The sequence below is a fragment of the Bubalus kerabau genome, chromosome X, assembly GCF_029407905.1.
Source record: "Bubalus kerabau isolate K-KA32 ecotype Philippines breed swamp buffalo chromosome X, PCC_UOA_SB_1v2, whole genome shotgun sequence".
In the NCBI taxonomy this organism is placed as follows: domain Eukaryota; kingdom Metazoa; phylum Chordata; class Mammalia; order Artiodactyla; family Bovidae; genus Bubalus; species Bubalus kerabau.
Window position 1 is genome coordinate 132,467,412 of NC_073647.1, and position 22,105 is coordinate 132,489,516.

General features: G+C 44.4%; 1 protein-coding gene across 1 annotated transcript; it reads right to left on the reverse strand.

The window, feature by feature from the left end:
• Positions 1-10,698: 10,698 nt before the first annotated feature.
• On the reverse strand, positions 10,699-12,567 carry LOC129639498 (melanoma-associated antigen B2-like). The gene has a single exon (XM_055564651.1). It carries the CDS (start codon positions 12,513-12,515, stop codon positions 11,259-11,261), a length of 1,257 nt encoding a protein of 418 aa, XP_055420626.1. The 5' UTR covers positions 12,516-12,567; the 3' UTR covers positions 10,699-11,258.
• Positions 12,568-22,105: the final 9,538 nt, after the last annotated feature.

Consider the following 22,105-nt stretch of genomic DNA (forward strand, 5'->3'; position numbering starts at 1 on the left):
AATGAATGAATAGCTAAAAATTTTTATAGCATACACTATTTTGGTAATACTTATAATACAGTACTGAAAACATTGTTACTTTAAGAGAAAATACTTACCTGTGATGACAGGCTGATAGGCAGTTTATCCATTGACAAGAGAGAGGTGGGACAGTGTGCAATAATACAATTCTTTGAAACTAAAGTTATAAAACAATAATAAAGTGAAACATTATTAATTTTATATTAAATATCACTCACCTTCTGCCTATGCAATGGTAGGCTATCCATTTCAATACAAGTCTTGCACGCAAATTCTTCATGATGAATACTTAGCTGGTGGTGATGATGAAGATGATGCCACAGAAACATCTCATACAGTCCTTGCCTACAGTTATGAGCTCTTAGCAAAAGACAGTCACACACATACTCAACAGATAAGATTATTATCGGTATGGCACAATGATTATTTACTACTCATTGACTGGAAGTGGATAATCACGAAGGTCTTCATTCCTGACACCTTCTTGCTGAGTAGGCTGAAGAGCAGGAGGAAGAGGAGGGGTTGACCTTGATGAGTGGCAGAGATGGAAGAGCGGAGGAGGTGGAAGGGGAGGCAGAGGAAGCAGGCACACTCAGTGTACCTTTATGGAAATACATTGTAATTTCTGTCTGAAGATTTTGCTTTTTCATTTCTCTAAAAACGTTTCTGTGTGTTATCAGTCCTCCTTCCACCATTTGCTTTCATTTCAGTGCCTTTATCATAGAAGGGTCCATGCCATACAAGAGTCAAAGCAGTCTTGAGTACTCAGAATGCTTCTGCCAGATTGTCTAATGTCAATTTGTTTTCTGGCACTGCTTCTTCTACATCTTGTTCCTCATCATCCAGATCTGGTTCGGAACCATTCATCTCCATCCAGTCGTATTTTGTTAATTCCACTGCTGTAGTGTCTGTTAGCTCTTGGGTTTTTCCAAGATCTGTATTTTGGGACTCTGCACCCTCTCCCATCCTTTCATGTCATGTCCACAGTCTCTTTCATGATTTCCTTAACTGACTCTGTCACAAATCCTGTGAAGGTATGCAAAACATCTGGACAGTTTTCTTCAGCAGGAATTTATTGTTTGGGCTTTCATGGGCTTTTGTGTGTGTGTGCGTGCATGTGACAACAATTGCATCTTCAGTTGTGTAATCCTTCCAGACTTCATGATGTTCTATCAGGGTTCTCTTCCATAGTATTGGCAATCATTTTCATAGAGTACCGTGTGTAATGACCCTTAACGGTCCCTTTGACCCTCTGATCTATAGGCTGACTTAGAGATGTTGTGTTTTGGGAAAAGGAGACACTTTGATGCCTTCAGTGTTGAACTCATGGGGTTCTGGGTGGCCAAAGCATTGTCCAGTATCAAAAGAATTTTAAAAGGCAGTCAATAACCCCCAAGGTACTTCCTGAATTCAGGGATGAAGCACTGATGACACCAATCCCCACAAAAGTTCCTGCTGTCCGGCCTTCTTGTTGTACAACCAGAAGACTGACAGATGGTGTTTATCGTTTTCCTTGAAGGCTCAGGGTTAGCAGCCCTAAAGTTTAGGGGAGTCCTGATGATTTGCACAAAAACCTTACAGCATTTGCACAAAATCATAGAATTAGCCTCTTTCTGTCTCAAATCTTGGAGTTCACTTCCCTTCCTTACCAAGGCATGTACTTTGTGGCAAATCCCCCAGAATAGGGCACGTTCATCTGCATTAAAACCTGTCCTGACATATCTGTTTTCTCCTCAGTGATTTTCTTTTTAAATTTCTTGGAGTACAGTTGACTTACAATGTTGTATAAATTTCAGGTGTACTACAAAGTGATTCAGTTATACCTATATATATATATCCATTATTTTAAAGAATCTTTTGTCATATAAGTTATCACAGAATATTGCGTTTCCTGCTCTATAGAATAGATACTTCTTGGCCATCTACCTTATATACAGTATGTGTATATGTTCATCTCAAGCTTCTGATTTATTGCTCCCTGCCCCATTTGCTCTTTGGTAACCATAAGTTCATTTTTTATACCTGTTCAATCTGTTTCTATTTTTTAAATAAGTTCCTTTGTATCATTTTTAAAAATTATATTCCACATATGAGTGATATTTGTCTTTGTCTGACTTCACTTAATATGAAAATCTCAAGGATGTCCATTGTCTCTACTTTTACTCAACATGATTTTAGAAGCCCTACCTGTGGCAATCAGAGTAGAGAAGATATAAAAGGAATCCAAGTTGAAAAAGAAGTAAAACGCACTGTTTGCAGATGACATGATACTATCACATCATGACAAATAGATGGGGAAGCGATGGAAACAGTGAAAGACTTTATTTGTTTTTGGCCTCCAAAATCACTGAAGATGGTGACTGCAGCCATGAAATTAAAAGATACTTGCTCCGTGGAAGAAAAGCTTTGATCAACCTAGACAGCCACAGGACTGAAAAGGTCAGTTTTCATTCCAAATCCCAAAGAAGGCAATGCCAAAGAATGCTCAAACGACTGCACAACTGCACTCATCTCACATGCTAGTAAAGTAATGCTCAAAATTCTCCAAGCCAGGCTTCAACAATACAGGAACCATGAACTTCCAGATGTTCAATCTGGTTTTAGAAAAGGCAGAGGAATCAGAGATCAAATTGCCAACATCCATTGGATTATCAAAAAAGCAAGAGAGTTCCAGAAAAACATCTATTTCTGCTTTATTGACTATGCCAAAGCCTTTGACTGTGTGGATCACCACAAACTGTGGAAAATTCTTAAAGAGATGAGAATACCAGACCACCTGACCTGCCTCTTAAGAAATCTGTATGCAGGTCAGGAAGCAACAGTTAGAACTGGACATGGAACAACAGACTGGTTCCAAATAGGGAAAGGAGTATGTCATCTTGGAATGGTGGCAACCATGACTGCAGACCCAAAGTGTGGTACACAACAAGTAATTCAACTTTTTCATATAATGTCATGACTTCTGTTTCTTGAGAGCACTTCCAGCACCACTAGCAGCACTTCATATGAGTTCAACGGTGTTATTCAGGGTTACGGTCTGGTACTAAACACAATGAGAACTACCTGAGAACCACTGGTGATCACTTTTTTTGAGATCACAGTTTACTACAGAAACTGCTCATCAGAGATGAATAGTGCTATTCATGGTCCATAAATGTGTGTGTGTGTCTGTGTTTATGTGCACAACTTTTGATAAATTTAACCTTTTCATATTTGTGTAAATTTTATGGAATGTGTATGGCTTTTTGATAATAGCTCTCCCAACAGGTATGAGGTGATATGTTATTGTGGTCTGGATTACCATCTCACTGATGATTAGTGATGCTGAGCCCCTGTTCACATAGCTGTTGGCCATTTCTATGTCTTCCTTAGAAAATATTTAGGTTCTTTGCTCGTTTTTTAGTTATTTTTAATTAATTAGTCTGTAATTGAGTTGTATGAGTTCCTTCTATAATTTAGATATTAACATCAGATATATGACTTGCAAAGTTTTTCTATTTCACTATTTCAATTTTTGATTGTTTCCATTGCTCTACAGAATCTTTTTAATTTGATGTAGCCCCACTGATTTTTCTTTTTCTTGTCTGTGTTTCTGTTGTCAAATTAAAAACAAAACAAAACATTGCCATGACCAATGACAAGGAGCTTTCCCCTATGTTTTCTTCTAAGAATTTTATGATTTCTGGCCTCATTTTAAAGTCTTGAATCCATTTTTTTGAGTATGATGTAAGATAAGACTCTAGTTTTACTCTTTGCAGGCAGATTTTCCATTTTTTCAACACTATTTGTTGATTGAGGATACTTTTTTTTCCCTTGTATTCTTAGTGCCTTTGTTAAGGATTACTTGCCTATATATGCGTGGGTTTATACATGGCTCTATTCTGTTCCGTTGATCTGTGTCTATGTTTATGCTGGTATCACACTGTCTTGTACTATAGTTCAAAATCAAGAAGCACCATATTTACACCTTTGCTCCTCTTTGTCAAGATTACTTTATCTATTCAAGGTCTTTTGAGGTGTCATATGAATTTTAGCCTATTACTCTGGAAAATTCCACTGGAATTATGACACACATTACATTAAATCTGTAGATCACTTTGGGTAGTATGAATATTTTAACAATGTGAATTCTTCCAATCTGTATACTTGGGACATCATTTTATTTGTGTCTTTTCCACTTTCTTCAATCAATGTCTCCTTGTTTTCAGTGTATAGATCTTTTACTTCCTTGGTTAAATTTATTTCTAAGTATTTTATTCTTTTAGACATTTTTGAAATAGAACTGTTTTCTTAATTTTTTTTCAGACAGTTTGTTTTTAATGTTTACAAACACAACTCATTTTTGTGTGTTATTTTGTGTCCTGCAGCTTTCTTGAATTCATTTCTTAGTTCTAACATTTTCCTGGACACTCAGAACATTCACACCACTCTCACTTTCCCCCACCAAGGAAGGTCACAATCTCTCTTGGTACTGAACTGTGCCAGCCTGAGACAAGGGCTGATGCCAATAAAGTCGAATTGCTGTTCTTACCCATTTCAAGTATAGCTGATCTAAGCTATATGCTTACCTGTGGTAATGCAATTTCTTAATTGCATTCTGGACCTTCTATAAAGGTATTTTGTTACTTATAAAATATTAAAATCTGGGCTGCTGAGGGGATACAGGGGCTGGGAATTCCCATTCCACTGTATTACAGATGCCACTCAGTCAGGACCGTTTTCTTTATTTCCTGATACCAACAATTTTCTGTGTTCATTCACATTGGCAAGCAAATGCCAGTTCTCTTGACATGTTATCTTGTTCTGAACCACAAAGGGAGATTCAAGGATTTGATTCATTATACAGAATACCAAAACCTTTATACTTACACTGAAATACAGCAACAAATGGGATATACTTTGTTCATAAACAGAGATATGGAAGTCAAATAAACTTTCAATTACAAGGAAGAGTATTTTAAGAATACCAAAAAAGAAAAAGAAAGCCCTAAACAGAAAAAGATACATCTCCCAGTTACTGAGGTCAAGCAAGAACAAAAGAAGACATGAAATATGTTCCTTTCAGCTCCATCTTGGCACTCAAATACTTGGAATACTTCTCTTTTCAATCACAAGATGAAGGATCTGCCCTGGATGTCACTATGTGGGAGGAGCTGGAGGACTTGGTTCTGGAACGTGCCCTGCCCATGGCAGTAGTGCTCTGTCTTTCTCAGCTCTCAAGGCCTCTCTCTTCCTCATCCTATGATGGAATTCAGGACCTCCCAGGGCTGCTATCAGTAAATGGACACTACAGAACCCCAGTGGTTCTGGGTGGCTATTTCTTTGACTTCTTTTGAAGGGGCTTTACATATATGTCTGACAATTCCTTCTCTGAACTGAGATCGCCCTCCTTAGACCAAAGGTCTCAAGCCCCTGACAACTGTACTGTGAGCGAGATGTTCAGCTTGAGAGCTCTGCCTGGAGCCTTCTTATACCTAATATTCTGGGGGTGTTGCTTTCCTCAGTCCAGATGCATGGCTATCTTCCTATAGGCCCTTGCCCCTTTGATAAATGGCTTCTTGGGAAATGTCACATCCCTGAAAAGCCCCAAGCAGTTTCCCTACTGCAAGTGTTGCAGAGAAGGAGTCCCTGTCCTAGGAGTGAGGAGAGATGGGAAATCCATGGCATAAGTAAGGGGGCCCAGGTGGAGACCTGTGAGAGAAACAAACATGGTAACCTGTGTTGGGAGCCGCATTAGGCATTACTGACAAAATGGAGGTATGGCCCCAACCCCCTCTCCTCATCCCGCAGGCATGGTCCCGGGATGAAGGGGTTAGGTTTTTGTGATTCTGACTTGTTCTTTCCTTTCTTTGGTTGAGTTGGCTGGAAAGAATGTTAAGGTGCTTATTGTTTTTCAGAGAATTATGAGAAAGCACAAAGCCTTCTGCAGTTGTGCCAGAAAATAATCTATAAAGTAACCATTGACATTTGTTCAAGGATTTTTACAAAGAATGTCCCAGGGTGAGCACATAGGCCGCAGCTTGAGGCCATGGGAAGGATTGTTATCTGAGACCTGTTTGTGAGGGAAATGTTGATGGCAAAGGAAGTTTGCTGAGTTTAGGGTTTAGGAATTATTAAGAATAGCTAGAAGCCTTTTTAGAAGATAGTGAGCTTAGGATACTAGGGGAAGCAGGATTTCGAAAGATAAGAAATAAACTGAGGGATGTGGTATGCAGCCCAGACATAAGCATGAGTTACAATGTAATCACAAGTAAACACCATTCTGAGAGAATCACTGAAACAGGAACTCTGTTTAAAGGGCAAAAATAGACAATAAATCTGGGTGAGGAGGAACTGAAAAATGTCAAAACTCTCACCTAATGCTTTTGTCAAACTCGAAAAGAAGACCTGATGCTTGAAATAAACATGTAGTCCTGTACCTGGAGTCAGAGGCTACATCATTCTTCGCCGGCACTGCTCATCCCTTCAGGCTGATTCCCTAGCTGCTGGAGCTGAACTCTGGGAAACCTGTCCCTTCTCTCCTTCAGCCAGACTTCACAGGGAACTTGTGTTCGAATACATAAACTTTATATTTTATGTCTAATAGATATTTCTTTATACAAAGAAATGGCTCTGAGATAACTTGTTTTTGAATCCTGATCTTTGGAGCTTATGTGTAACTCTAAAGCTTTCAGATCTTTAAAGCTTATCCGAGACCTCATATATATGGACAGATGATCCGATTGTCAGAAAACGTCATTGCTTTGTTTCTTCTCTTCATATGTCACATTTATTTTAGTTTTATTATTATTGCTCTAGCTATGTATTACAATACAATAGTTTGACCTGAGAGTCCTTCTTCTTATTGCTTCTGATACATTTCACAGTAATGAAAATAAAAAGGGAATTAAGGGCACAAAGTCAGCTCAGGCTTGCAGGAGTGAGAGGGTGAGCTTTAGACTAACTCAACTCAAGGGCCTACGACCATCCTTGCCACTTACCAGCCATGGGAAGTTTGTCAGGTCATTAAACTCTCTGAGAGCGCCTCAGGCTCTTTATCTGTGAAGTGAGTTTGAGAAGCCCTGTCTGGAAAGACTGGTAGCATGTGGTGGTAATTGTAAAGCATCTACCACAGTGCCTAGAAGGCACCATATGCCTCCTTTCTCATGACTGGTGGCTGCACTTTCCAGCAAAGATCTGACCTCCCTTAGGCCTGAAATAGGGCCACTCTAGTGGCTCAGCAGTAAAGTATCTGCCTGTGGTACATACAGGAGCTTCAGGAGACCTAAATCAGTCCCTGGGTTGGGAAGATTCCCTGGAGGAGGAAATGACAACCCACTCCAGTTTTTCCCTTTAGAATCCCATGGACAGAGGAGGCTGGGGGGCCACAGTCCATGAATCAAAAAAGAGTCAGGCATGACTTAGTGATTCAACAATGACAAAAAGAAGGCCTGATATAAAGAAGTGAGGGAAAGCCTTGCCTGACAGCCCTCCCCGGAGCTTTCTAGAACTGATATCAATGGGTATGGCATGACACTCTTTGTCTCTATTCAAGGATGGGTACACCCCTCAGTCTGCACTCAGGCTCCAAAATTTGACTTCTGGTGGGGCCTGGGGAATCCCCTCCTTCTGGACCTGAGGCTTATCTCCTCATAGTAAGACCCATACCTCCCTGTGAGCCTGGAGGAGGAAATAACGGTGGCCTTACCTAGCTACCCCTGCCCACAGTCTTACAAGGATGAAAGCTCTAGAAGCTGATTGAGGATAAAAGACAGTTCCTCTCAGAGTCCCAAATCAGGGTTCCAAATCAGGGTCCCAAATTTGACTCTCAGCCAAGCCCAAGATCTCCCCCTCTGTTGACATGGGACCACCACCATCAGACCAAAACCCTAACTTTCCTGCTACTCCTCAGTCATAAGTGAAGGGTCCCTTGGGCTGACAACTCTGCCTGGGGCCTTCTAGCCCGATAGTAGGGAGGATTCTATCTGGTCATCCTGGTATGTGGGTTCCCACATTCTTTACCATCCTCACCCTGACTTAGAAATAACCTTGAAATACTTACAACCTGAAAATATTCACTGACTTACCTTAAGGCTTCTCCCCTCAAGCCCCCAATTCCCTGAGACCCGCGAGGAAGAGGTGGAATTTGCCTCATTGGGCCACCACAGCCTGTGGTCTTCCGAGGCTAACAGTAGTGGAGGGAATAAGTTCTGCTCCATTGTTTTGAGGTGGGTGGTCTTTTCAGTCATCAGGGTCCTTACCTTGGCTTCTGGCACAATCTGGAAATCATACTTCTATGAGCTGTGGCTGCTCCCTTTGAAGAGGATGATGTTCCTTACCTCCATGAGATGTTCTGGAAGGAAGTGAGTAGGACTCACCATGTCACCAGGCCTAAGTGGCACAGTCTAAGGCCTAACAGGAACAGTGCCCTCTGTAGCCCCCTTCTTTCTGGGAGGGATCCTTCACTGTCAGTCAGTGCCATCAGTTGATTCCTGTTAGGAACTGGGTACCCTTCCTCAGCTGATAGAGGTTTCCTCCATTAGTCCAAGGACTTTAATACCCTGAAGCCATTCTCCTTTAGGAAAAAAGGGATACACTTACTCTGAAAGCCCTGCCTCTTCCCTCCCAGGGCCCATTACATTTGCAGGACTTTCTAAGAATTTATCTGTAATGGGGTAGATGGCTGACACACTCCTCATACAGGACTGTGCAAATGTCATGCCTGGGATTTCCATTCTCTGATGAAGAGCCAGCCTATAAACCAAGGTCCACATCTCCTTGACCCTCCAGTCCGAAGTCAGGGGGCCCTTGAGCTGGCTAGCACTTACCTATGCTTCCCAGGGCTAACTGGAGAGGAGGGACTTAGTGTAGCCCTGTCGGCTGGGGTTGAGGGGCTTCCATATCCACACCCTGGGTCTTCAATTTGACTCTGCACCCTTCCTGGGGCTCTATTCTCTGCTGATCTGAGGCTGAGGACTCTGCTGATTCCCAATGTCCCCACCTTCCCAGGACCTGAGTTGAAAATGTTAACCACAGCAGCCTGGATTGTTCTGGACTTCATGGGATTGCCAATGAGGACGGGTCTTTACAGGTTGCTACTGTTGTGGCTGAGTCTTTCTATCACCCTCATTCAGGTTTATCACCATCATTTCTGAGAGACTGACCCTCTCTCCTATCCAACCTCAGAACTCTGCCCCAAGACCAAGTTTCTGAGAAGCCTGAAAAATAAGCAAGGCATGCTTAGCCTAACAGTTGAGAGATCCTGTGTCTGAGAACAGACGGGAGTTCTATCCCAGTGACCCCCATCCCATATTCTGGGGTGTTGCTCTCCTCAGTCCTCCTACATGGGGTCCTCATCTTGCAGTGTCTTGGATTAAAGGCTTCTGGGGAAATTCCACATCTCTGCAAACTCTTGAGCCGTGTTTGCTCTGCAGTGCTACAGAGAATGAATGGGTCCCTGTCCCAGGAGTGATGGGAGATGGACAAGCTATAGCCCAAGGAGTCCCAGGAGAGGTGATAACCCATCAGGGAAAAAAAAAGTACATCTATCTATCTCATCAGCCAGGTGAAGGTTCTCATGGCATTTCTGTCCTGATAGATTTACTTTCTACAGGCAAGAGACTGTAAGCATGATATGGAGAGCCCTTGGTCTTCAGAGGTTATCTAACACGGCCAATGTACATGCTTATACTGGCACAGAATATTGTCTCTTTCATTCATCTGTGAGTAATGAATAAGGTATATGTAGTTTTTGTTAAATATATTTGGTATTCTTACTGCTCTGGCTACACATTCCAATCCAGTACCTTGAGCACAAAGGCATTCTTTTTTATCACCTAGGACAAATTTTGAAGTGCTGAGAAAAACACTGAAATAAAAGATACAGGGTGGGGACTTTCCTGGTGGTCCAGTGGCTAGCACCCCAGGCTCCCAATGCAGGGGGCCCAGGTTCAATCCCTGGTCAGGGAAGTAAATCCCATGTGCTGCAAATAAGATTCAGCACAGCCAAATAAATAAATAAATAAAAAGTAAATAAATAAGGAAAAGGAAATGTCAAAAGAACTTGTTTAAAAAAAAAACAAGGGTATGTCTCAGGGTGGGGACAGAAGAATAGTATGAGTGCTAAAGTTAGTTTAGGGCAGGAGTCTAGTCCCAGCTCTGTCAATTACCAGCCTTAAGTATTTCGGCACAAAACCAAACTCTAACTCTATAAGCCTCAGGCTCTCCACTGTGAAGTGAGTTTGATAAGCTCTGTCTGGTAGGACTGGTGAAATATATGTATTTATGGAAAGTATCGGACACGGCACCTGTATCTATTGAGACATTAGGGGCAATGGCAGTTATTACTATGATTATCTTGACCTCAGATGTTACATCATCAGCTGGGTGGTGGTGGTTGTTTTTTTTGTTTGTTTGTTTTTTTGTTTTGGCATCTAAGAGATGTCAGGGACTATGCAGTGTTTTAACTGATAAAAAATAAAAAAAGATCCAACCTCCCCAATCAGCCAAACTTCTGCTTAGCAATGAAACCAAAGTAATATGTTCTTGCTACCCCCTCTTTACCTTGCTTCTTTCTTGTTCTTTGTGATTTAGAGAGTAACTCAGCCTCTTCCAAATAATGACAGCTTCTCTGAGAAATTATAACTGCATGGGCAGAGGCATGCACTGCCTTTTTTTTTTTTTTTTTTTTGACTAAACATTGCCAGTACAAGCATGGAGTTTTCTTAGAGCAGATGTTCAATTAATGTTTGTGTAAAAGAAGAACCACGTATAAATCATTTGCTATAATTTATATTCTCAAACATTCCTGAAAAATATAATCCGATCAAAGTATATATCTTTTACATTTACATAAAGGGAAACTAAACAGAGTAAAGCAAACCAAAAATTGACAAACTTTCAGCTATCTCTCTATGCATCTATGTTCTAAGCCTCTCTTAGTGTGGTGTCTTGCACATTTCTATGGATATTCTTATCCTAAAGTGTAGTTATTCTCATCTTGGATCACAAAAGTGATTTGAGGATTTCCAATATGTATTTCAAAAAACAAAACTCTTAATCCTAAATTTGACAAACAACAAACAGCATGAGACCCATTTAATTTGAATACTTCTATCATGAACCTAAAATAAACTTTGTTGTAAAAAGTAACAATTGAAAATTGAGGAATAAAAAGTCAACAAGTTATTGATGCATATTAGGAACATAGGTTGACAGGCTTTTCCAACCACAAAGTGAAGAATGGGCTTCAGACCACACTAGGGGCCAGATGAAAGGCTGGATGTGGCCCTGGAGTGGGCACAGGTTGAGGCAGAAGTGCCATCCCTGGCCGAGGCAGAAGGGCCAGCCCTGGCCGAGGCAGACATATCAGGCCTGGCAGAGGCTGAAGTGACAGCCCTGGCTGCAGCAGAAGTGCCAGGTCTGGCCAAGGCAGAAGGGCCAGCACTGGCCGAGGCAGAAGGTCCTGCACCGGCTGAGGAAGAAGGGCCGGTCCCGGTTGCAGCTCTGGCTCTGGAGCTCTCTACCTCCTCTCTCAAAGCCTCCTCATAATATGGCAGTAAGGCGTCAGGGACCAAATCGTTGACCTTGGTCAAAAATTGCAGGACTTTCATCTTGCTCTTTTCTGTGAGTGCTTTAGGACCCCACAGGAACTCATAGCGAGGGGGATTGCTGCCAGGCACCTGGTTGTATTCCAGGTACTCTTCCTTTACCAGATCTTCTGTGATGAGCTTCCTGGTGTCTCCAAAGATGAAGTGCATTCTTCCATCATAGATGCCCAGGATATTCAGGAACTTCCAGACCTCCTCCTCAGAGGCGCGATGGCCATTCAGGTAGATGACACCCAGAAGAGGCATCAGAAGACCATTCTTCAGCAGCCCCTGGTCACTTCTCATAGACTCACTGTCGCTGAGATCTAGGTTGCTCACCAGGGTATAGCAGTGACTGTTGGGCCTGACTTCCTTCAGCACCATGCCAAACACCATCTCCATGTGCTCAGAGGCCCTGCTGAGGATTTCAGGGAATTGCTCCCTGTACCTTCTGTGGATAACCATCACCATTTCTGAACTCTTAATTAGCTCCCTCATCTTATACTGAAACAGCATGTACTGCACCAAATTCTCTGACTCCATGGTCAGAAGATCTGTGTGAGAGCTCTCAGCAGCAGCTGAGGCCCGGGAGGAATTTTCACTTTCCTGAACTTGGCCCTCGGCACCTACACCAGATCTCGAGTGTGCTGTGCCACCTACTCCAGATCTCGAGCGTGCTGCGCCACCGACACCAGATCTTTTGGGTATAGCACCTGCAGCAGCACTGGTGGTGCCTTGGGCTCCCTGAGGCCCCATGGCAGTGCCAGCAGCAGACGAGCTTGAGGGAGCACTCTCTGAATCAGGAGGGGAGGAGGTGGTCTCTTCTCCCCGAGATGTGGTAGCCTGATCATGAACACCCTGGGTCTCAGTTTGGGCCTGGCGACGTTTCTCACGAGCACAGTGCTTACTCTTCTGCCCACGAGGCATGGCAGCTGTGGTCAGGGACCGCAGGCAGGAGTCTGGGCCAACAGACAGGAGATTGCGGCACCTGGAGGATGGAGAATGAGGTGACATGAGCACCTTAAAACAGGGAGATTCTACCTTGGCCTAATCAAAGGCTGCCTCCGCAGGTGTCCTTGAGGACACTGCCCTAGGAACCCACAAGCCTCCTGTTTTCCTGCTCAGCCTGTCCCCTGAGAATCCCGGAGGAAGAACAGAGGCCTTCCTATTCCTCTGCATCCTCTAAGCCCTGCTTTGGATTTACTGAGGTGACAGCAGGTGCTGGCAGTGGGGTCCTCTCAGCTCATCTCCAGTATTATTACATCAAGTCCTGGTGGAACCTGGGCACCTTTCCGTCTGCTACTCTGATGCAGACACTGCAGACTTCCACATGATCCAGAAGCAAGTGAAAGAATGCCTCAGTCCACCTCCCTCTCAGGGGATACCCAGTGCTGAGAGCTCAGTAGGGTATTTTCTATCCTGAGTTCACTGGGGTCATCATTCATGGCCCTTACCTTGGCTCCTTAAAATGTTGGGCACTATTCTCCATTTCCTGACTGATGGCTGCACCTTCAGACTAGACATTTCCCCACCCCTAGACTTGCTATAAAGCAGTGAAGCAGATGTTCAACCTCACAGCCCATCCCTGAGATTTCCTGGGCTGAAATCCAAGGGTTCGGATGTACGCTCTGATTCCTCACTCAGGTTCCTCAATTGGGCTCCTGGTAGAGAAACTCTACTTTCTCCTGAACTGATGCCCGTCTGATAGTAAAAGCCAACCACCCTGTGTTCCAACAGGAGGAAGTGAAGATGACCTCATCTTACCAAACATGGTCCTCTAAGAATGGAAGCTGTTGCAGGCAGGTTGATGTTCCTGTGGTCCCACCCAAGATCCCAATTCAAAGTCTAAAATATTTTTTTTTTTTTGCTTCTCTTTTCTTCTATATGTCTTTTTAAAAATAAATTTATTTATTTTTAACTGGAGGATAATACCTTTACAATATTGTATTATTTTCTGCCCCATATCAATATGAATCAGCCATAAGTATACTGTATGTCCCCTCCCTCTCCAAACTCTCTCCCACCTCCCACCCCATCCCATCCCTCTTAAGCTGTCAGAGCACTGGCTTTGAGCTCCCTGAGTCATAAAACTAATTCCCACTGGTTATTTATTTTACATATGGTAATGCGTACATTTTCAATGTTACTCTCTCAATCTGCCCCTCCCTCTCCTTCCCCCACTGTGTCCGCGAGTGTGTTCTCTATGTTGGCTTCTCGAGGCTGCCCTGCAAATAGGTTCATCAGTACCATCTTTCTGGATTCCATATAAATGCATTAATATATGATATTGCCTTTCCTCTTTCTGACTTAATTCACTTTGCATAAAAAACTAGGAATAAAAGTACCACATGAGCCAACAATCCCACTACTGGGCATATATCCTGAGGAAACGGTAATGGAAAAAGACACTTGTACTCATGTTCACTGCAGCACTATTTACAATAGCCAGGACATAGAAGCAACCAAGGTCTGCATTTGACTCATGACAGGGTCTAAGGTTTCTCTCTCTCCTGACCACTGCCCTCAGACCAAGACCCTTACTTCCCCATTAGCCTGCAGTGGGAACCGACATGTATCCTTGAGGTCTGCCAGAAATGACAACATGGAGGATGTGTCCGAATGACGTGGTGTGGAACATCCCCACAGCCCCGGAGGTTCTCACCATAATCCCTCGCAAATCTGAAACCCTCGCTTGCCAACCTGAGGCTGCCCCCTTTGACCTGGTCTGTTACTTCCCTGAAATGACCTAGGAAGTGTCTTGTCAAAACGCCTGATTCTCCCAGGCCATGTGGCCCCGTTTCTTATGGGAGGCGCCCCCATCCTCACTTAGTGTCACAACCATGAATCTTGTTGGGGACTAGGTCCCTTTGTTAAACTGGTTTTATTGTTAGAGCAAGGCTCTCACTTCCCCCAAACCACCTGCAGGGGGCACCACAATCGGCCAGCTCTACCCAGGGCGTCCTAGAGCCCAGTATAGGGAAGTCACTCAGTGTGGCCCCCTTGCAGTGTCGAACTCTGCTCCTCAGCCCTCAGGGCCCTCATCTAGGACCTAGACCTCCTCCAGGGGTAGAATCCCGGCCTACCCCCACAGACCAATGCCTTAGCCTGAGACACTCTAGACCACATTCAGACGATAGCTTTGAGGGGCCCACAAGAGCCATAACACAGGGGTGGGATGTGGATGGGTCACTTTTATTACTGGGAGGGTTGGGAAAGTCCCTTCAGCCACATTCAGGTCCTCACCTTGGTTCCAGACGACTCCTGGACACTAAGTCTCCGCCAAACTGTCGCTGCGGCTACCGGTGGAGCTTCTCGCCTTCGAAGCGGAAGTGGAGGGGAGCTGCGTACGGCCCTACGTGAGGTCGCCCGGGGTCAACGGCAAGGGCGGCGTGCTACGGGAACCCCGGTAGCTCAATATTCATCCGTCCCTGGATTCTCTCTCAGGGTCTTCCGTGTGCAGTGTATCAGATACTGGGACTCTTCCATCTATGAACCTGAGTCCTCCAGCCCCCAAACAAAGCCCTCGCCTCCCTGAGTCCCTAGTAGGGGGGAGTCAGGACACTGCTCTGAGCATCTCTGCTTGTCAGGAGGGGCGCCACTCTGTGAGCCTCCCTCTTTGGGGGAGAGATCCTCTCATTAGTACTGATGGTCCTCACCTTAAGGCCTGTTATGGTCAACATTACCCACTGTGCAGAACTGGGGTCTGATCTTGCTAGAGGAGGCCTTGCCCTCTCTGAGATCACACTGGTGGAATGAGGGGACCACTCACAAGTAGTGCTTCTGGATCTGTCAGGGCTAAGAATTTACTGAATTCTATTTGTCTCCCTCTGGTTTTGGAGGTCTCCTGTTAATACTTTTTTGGACTCTTGTTAAGGCCTGGGTTTTCTCTCTGCAGATCTGTGGCTGTCCCACCAGTCCAGGGTCCTCATCTTCATAAGACTGACTAGGGAGGCTGAGGGGGTACCTCTACCTCAAACACCTGTCCTGGGCATCTCAGGGCTGACAGCATTGGGGAATTCATGGGGCTTCTCTGTTGTGGGGTGAGTGCTTCCATTATTCTTGTTCAGATTCTGGCCAGATACCTGACCAGGCAAGGGACTCTACTCTCTGCTAACTTGAAGCTGCTCCCATTAAATCAAGATACTCCCCTTCTGGGGCCCTCCAACTGGAAGCCAGGATTAGCCACATCAAGCCAGCACTGTTTTGGACTTCTAAGGGTTGATGGCCTGAGCAAGACTTCACAGAAACCCCACTGTTCTGACTAGGTCCTTCCATCATTCCTCATTCAGGGTCCCCACAGTCATATCTATCAAAGACTGACACTCTCTAGTTACCTCTTTCTGTTGTTTTTAGGCCAAGACTGTTAAGTCCCTGAGAAACCTGAAGAATACGTGAGGGTGTGCTCAGCCTGCCATCTCTCTCTGGGGCTAAGTCCGATAGCAGATGGAAAACTGTCTAGGTGTGACTCCCCTGTATTCTGGGGTCTTGGTCTTCCACGCCGTCTAACAGTTAGACCCTCCTCTTGGCTCTTTCCTTTTGGGTTAAAGGCTTCCTGAGAAATGCCTCATTCCTGCAAACACGGAGCAGTGTCCTTACCACAAACCTTGGTCCCTGTCTTAGGAGTGATGTGAGATGGAGAAGCTGAAGCATAAGGCAGGAATTCCATACAGGTGGTATTCTGTCATGTGGGGAAAATACACTCATATTTTCCTTCTCTTCACCAACCAGACTTAGATTCTGATGTAAATTCTGTTCTGAGAGATTTATATTTTATGGGGAAGGGACTGTCCAGCATGATTTTCTGAGCCTCTGATCTTTTGAGTTAGCTGACATTGCATATGTAGATGATCATTTTGTCACTGAGTACTAGCTTTCTTTTCTTTATTCATCCCTGTCATTTATTTTGGTACTCACATTGCTCTGGGAAAGTATTCCAATCCAGTAGTATAAGCACAGATTTTTTTTTAATTGCCTGAGTTGCATTTTTAGGAAGAAAAGAAAACTGAATATAAGAAACACAAGGTGGGCCTCAGACTGGAAGAACTGGGGTAATGTGGGCTCTTGACTGGGCCCTTGACTAATCCCGACCTGGATCAAGTTTCAAATCTGTCCCTTAACAGCCACATGACAACTCCGTGAGCACCAGGCTCTGCATCTGTGAAGTGAGTTTGATAAAAGCTCTGTCTTATAGAACTGGTGGGATGTAGTTAAAATGTGTTAAGTATCTGGCACATTGACTGGCCTGTGTTGAGACTTCAACATGGCATGCATTACTGTGATTAATTTGGACCCTGATGATATAATTCAGTCTGGTTTTTTTTTTTTTTTTTTAACTCCAGCAGAAGCCAGAAAATATGTAGCATCCTAGAACCAAGAAAATCCAGGGGCTTCCCTGGTAGTCCAGTGACGAAGACTCCATGCTCCCAATGCAGGGGACCTGGGTTCAAACCCTGGTCAGGGAACTAGATTCCGCATGCCACAGCTAAGAGTTTGCATGCTAAAACTAAAGATACTGCATGGTGCAACGAAGATTGAAGATCCCACATGCCACAAGTAAGATCTGGCACAGCCAAATAAATAAATAATAAATGAATGTTTTTAAAAATAAATAAAATCCAATCACTCAAAATGCTGAATAACAAGAAACACTACGTAATATTTCCCTATCACATGATAAATTATTTAATATGGGTATAAGATACACATCCCCAGATAGATGCAACACAAATCCCCTAAATCTGTGTTGCTGCTGCTGCTGCTGCTGCTAAGTCGCTTCAGTCGTGTCCCACTCTGTGCGACCCCATGGACTGCAGACCACTAGGCTCCTCTGTCCTTGGGATTCTCCAGGCAAGAACAATGGAGTGGGTTGCCATTTCCTCCTCCAATGCATGAAAGTGAAAAGTCAAAGTGAAGCCGCTCAGTCGTGTCTGACTCTTAGCGACCCCATGGACTGCCACCTACCAGGCTCCTCCGTCCATGGGATTTTCCAGGCAAGAGTACTGGAGTGGGGTGCCATTGCCTTCTCCAAAATCTGTGTTAAGGATCAACAACTTCCCTCCCTATGAAAAGTCCTTCCATCTAATCTACCCTTGTCTTCAATAATTTAATCATCACCTAAAACCTAGAACATACAGGGTTTGGCAAATTATCACTTCAGTTCAGTTCAGTTCAGTCGCTCAGTCGTGTCTGACTCTTTGCGACCCCATGAATCACAGCACGCCAGGCCTCCCTGTCCATCACCAACTCTCAGAGTTCACTCAGACTCACGTCCATCAAGTCAGTGATGCCATCCAGCCATCTCATCCTCTGTCGTCCCCTTCTCCTTCTGCCCCCAATCCCTCCCAGCATCAGAGTCTTTTCCAATGAGTCAACTCTTCGCATGAGGTGGCCAAAGTACTGGAGTTTCAGCTTCAGCATCATTCCTTCCAAAGAACACCCAGGGCTGATCTCCTTCAAAATGGACTGGTTGGATATCCTTGCAGTCCAGAGGACTCTCAAGAGTCTTCTCCAACACCACAGTTCAAAAGCATCAATTCTTCAGCACTCAGCCTTCTTCACAGTCCAACTCTCACATCCATACATGACCACAGGAAAAACCATAGCCTTGACTAGCCGGACCTTTGTTGGCAAAGTAATGTCTCTGCTTTTGAATATGCTATCTAGGTTGGACATAAGTTTCCTTCCAAGGAGTAAGCGTCTTTTAATTTCATGGCTGCAGTCACCATCTGCAGTGATTTTGGAGCCCAGAAAAATAAAGTCTGACACTGTTTCCACTCTTTCCCCATCTACTTCCCATGAAGTGATGGGACCGGATGCCATGATCTTCGTTTTCTGAATGTTGAGCTTTAAGCCAACTTTTTCAGTCTCCTCTTTCACTTTCATCAAGAGGCTTTTTAGTTCCTCTTCACTTTCTGCCATAAGGGTGGTGTCATCTGAGTATCTGAGGTTACTGATATTTCTCCCGGCAATCTTGATTCCAGCTTGTGTTTCTTCCAGCCCAGCATTTCTCATGATGTACTCTGGATATAAATTAAATAAGCAGTGTGACAATATACAGCCTTGATGTACTCCTTTTCCTATTTGGAACCAGTCTGTTGTTCCATGTCCAGTTCTAACTGTTGCTTCCTGACTTGCATACAGATTTCTCAAGAGGCAGGTCAGGTGGTCTGGTATTCCCATCTCTTTCAGAATTTTCCACAGTTTATTGTGATCCACACAGTCAAAGGCTTTGGCATGGTCAATAAAGCAGAAATAGATGTTTTTCTGGAACTCTCTTGCTTGTTCCATGATCCAGCGGATGTTGGCAATTTGATCTCTGGTTCCTCTGCCTTTTCTAAAACCAGCTTGAACATCAGGAAGTTCACGGTTCACGTATTGCTGAAGCCTGGCCTGGAGAATTTTGAGCATTACTTTACTAGCATGTGAGATGAGTGCAATTGTGTGGTAGTTTGAGCATTCTTTGGCATTGCCTTTCTTTGGGACTGGAATGAAAACTGACCTTTTCCAGTCCTGTGGCCGCTGCTGAGTTTTCCAAATTTGCTGGCATAGTGAGTGCAGCACTTTCACAGCATCATCTTTCAGGATTTGAAATAGCTCAACTGGAATTCCATCGCCTCTACTAGCTTTGTTCGTAGTGATGCTTTCTAAGGCCCACTTGACTTCACATTCCAGGATGTCTGGCTCTAGGTCAGTGATCACACCATCGTGATTATCTGGGACATGAAGATCTTTTTTGTACAGTTCTTCTGTGTGTTCTTGCCATCTCTTCTTGATATTTTCTATTTCCGTTAGGTCCATACCTTTTCTGTCCTTTATCGAGCCCATCTTTGCATGAAATGTCCCCTTGGTATCTCTAATTTTCTTGAAGAGATCTCTAGTCTTTCCCATTCTGATGTTTTCCTCTATTTCTTTGCATTGATCACTGAAGAAGGCTTTCTTATCTCTTCTTGCTATTCTTTGGAACTCTGCATTCAGATGCTTTTATCTTTCCTTTTCTCCTTTGCTTTTCGCTTCTCTTCTTTTCACAGCTATTTGTAAGGCCTCCCCAGACAGCCATTTTGCATTTTTGCATTTCTTTTCCATGGGGATGGTCTTGATCCCTGTCTCCTGTACAATGGCAAATTATACACAATAACTAATTTAAAAGCCAGTCTGATATTGAGGTCTCTGACCCTCCCCACCTAGTGCAAAGGTGCCCAGTGGCTTCTTACCATCCTGCCTCGAAGGAGAATCACACTTATTTCTCAGAAACTCCCTGGAAACGATGTGAATGAAACATATAATTTGCATACTGTGTTCACCTGCTCTGGGACAAGAGCACAGGACACGTCCCATCCCTCCCACTGTGATACACTTGAATATTAGGTGCAGAACAGTCACCAGGGGGTTGATCTTATGCATGCATGCCCTTTACATAACTCAGCCTCACATCTTAGGTGAGGTCCAGTTTTTTGAGAAGGACATAGGAGTTGCCCACTCCCTTCACACCCACCCCAAAGACCAGCTCTATATGCTCAGAGACTCTCCTAGGGATCCCAGGAAGTGAAGTGCTCATCATTTTTTCTGACATTCACCATGTCTGAATTTGTGAGGGCCTCTTTCATTTGATAACTGAACCCCAGTAAAATCACCAACAAAACCACTTTCTAATCTAAAGTGTGTTTGGGTAACTTCTTAGTGTCTGGCAAAGCTGTGTGGTTCTCTGACTACATGGTTCTCTGACTTTGTTCCTCTGCTTGACCACTGGAATCTTCAGCTGATATGCTTGATGAGGTGCCTATGAACACTCCTGATGCTGAGTCTTTGGGTCTCCTTGTGGTCCTGAAAGCACTGTTCATATGTGCTGCACCACTGGTTCTCATACTGAGGCATGGTGGCTCTTGTTGGTACCAGTAAGCAAGAGTGTGGGTAGGAGGCATGGCAATGGGACCTCACAGGCTAAGGAAGAGGGGGAAGTTGGAAGTGGTGCCAGCTGGTAAACTCAACTTTGCGTGCTCTGATGAAGGCCAACTCCACCAGACTTTTTCTAAGTGTAGTGTTCTAGGGCCTCATGGGTCTCCTGGCCTGTTTGTCCCATAAGCACTTGAAGAAACTGAGAAGGCATTTCAGAGCTCCACCAGCCAACCCAACTGGAGACTTCTCAGGGCTCAGAGTGGGCTTCCCTGATGGCTCAGATGGTAAAGAATCTGTCTGCAGTGAAGGAGACCCGGGTTTAATCCCTGGGTTGGGAAGATGCCCTGGAGAAGGGAATGGCAGCCCACTCCAGTATTCTTGCCTGGAGAATTCCATGGACAGAGGAGCCTGATGGGCTACAGTCTATGGGGGCACAAAAAATTGGACACGACTGAGCGACTAACTCTTTCTTTCACTTTCAGGGCTCACAGCAGGGTAGGCAGAATTGGGCTCTGTTAAGTGAACCTGTATTAAGTGGGTGGTCCCCTCAGTCCTCACTCAGTGTCCTCCCTGTGACTCCTAGCAGTTACTGGGATACTCACTGTACTGACCTGAGGCCATCTCCCTTCAGACCAAGGCTTTTATCTTTCTGAAACTCCAAAAAGGAAGTGAGGGAGGTACCTCATATGGTCACCTCCATCTGGGTCCTCCCAAGGCCTAGACTCTGGGGGAACACCCTCTCTTTGGGGGTAGGCAATGGCACCCCACTCCAATACTTTTGCCTGGAAAATCCCATGGATGGAGGAGCCTGGTAGGCTGCAGTCCATGGGGTTGTGAAGAGTCGGACATGACTGAGTGACTTCGCTTTCACTTTTCACTTTCATGCATTGGAGAAGGAAATGGCAACCCACTCCAGTGTTCTTGCCTGGAGAATCCCAGGGACTGTGGAGCCTGGTGGGCTGCCATCTGAGGGGTTGCACAGAGTCAGACACAACTGAAGCAACTTAGCAGCAGCAGCAGCAGTCCCTTCACTGCTCATGCTGGTTGCTCACCCTGACTCCTGACAGAGTATGGAATTCCTCTCTTTGCCTAACAGGGTCATCCCCTTCAGACCTCACTTCCTTGAGTTGTCTGAGGAGAAAATAACACGGGACAAAGAAATATAGGACCTGGTTTTTCATTAACAGGATGTCTGGCAAATCGACCTGTTGGGGAAGTGAGGGTCCTTAGCTTGAAACTCTGTCTGGGCCTCCCAGGTCTCACAGCAGGGATGGAGCAGGCCTCTGAAGTTCCTCCCTTCTGGAGCTATATTATTCTCAGTTGATATGGGAGGTATTTGGAGAAATCATGGTACATGGTAAAAAGCAGGTTTGAAGATGTACCAGGGACCTATTAGGGAGGGAATGACAGCAATGACAGGTGGAACATCATACTGTACCAGCCTGTCTTGCTGAGACATTGTTACAGGGAATCAAATGTACCCCATAAACAGTGCTGGAGTGGTACTGACATCAGTATTTTCAAAAACAGGGCCTGTGAAATAGTATTAGGTGCTATTCATAAAACAGGCAAATCATTCAAACAAGGTTAAGTTCTAGTTTTGTTTTCACTGCAAGACTTCCCAA

What these genes read in the sequence shown, in the direction of transcription:
- LOC129639498 (XM_055564651.1), bottom strand. Translation starts at nt 12,515, where the DNA reads ATGCCTCGTGGGCAGAAGAGTAAGCACTGTGCTCGTGAGAAACGTCGC.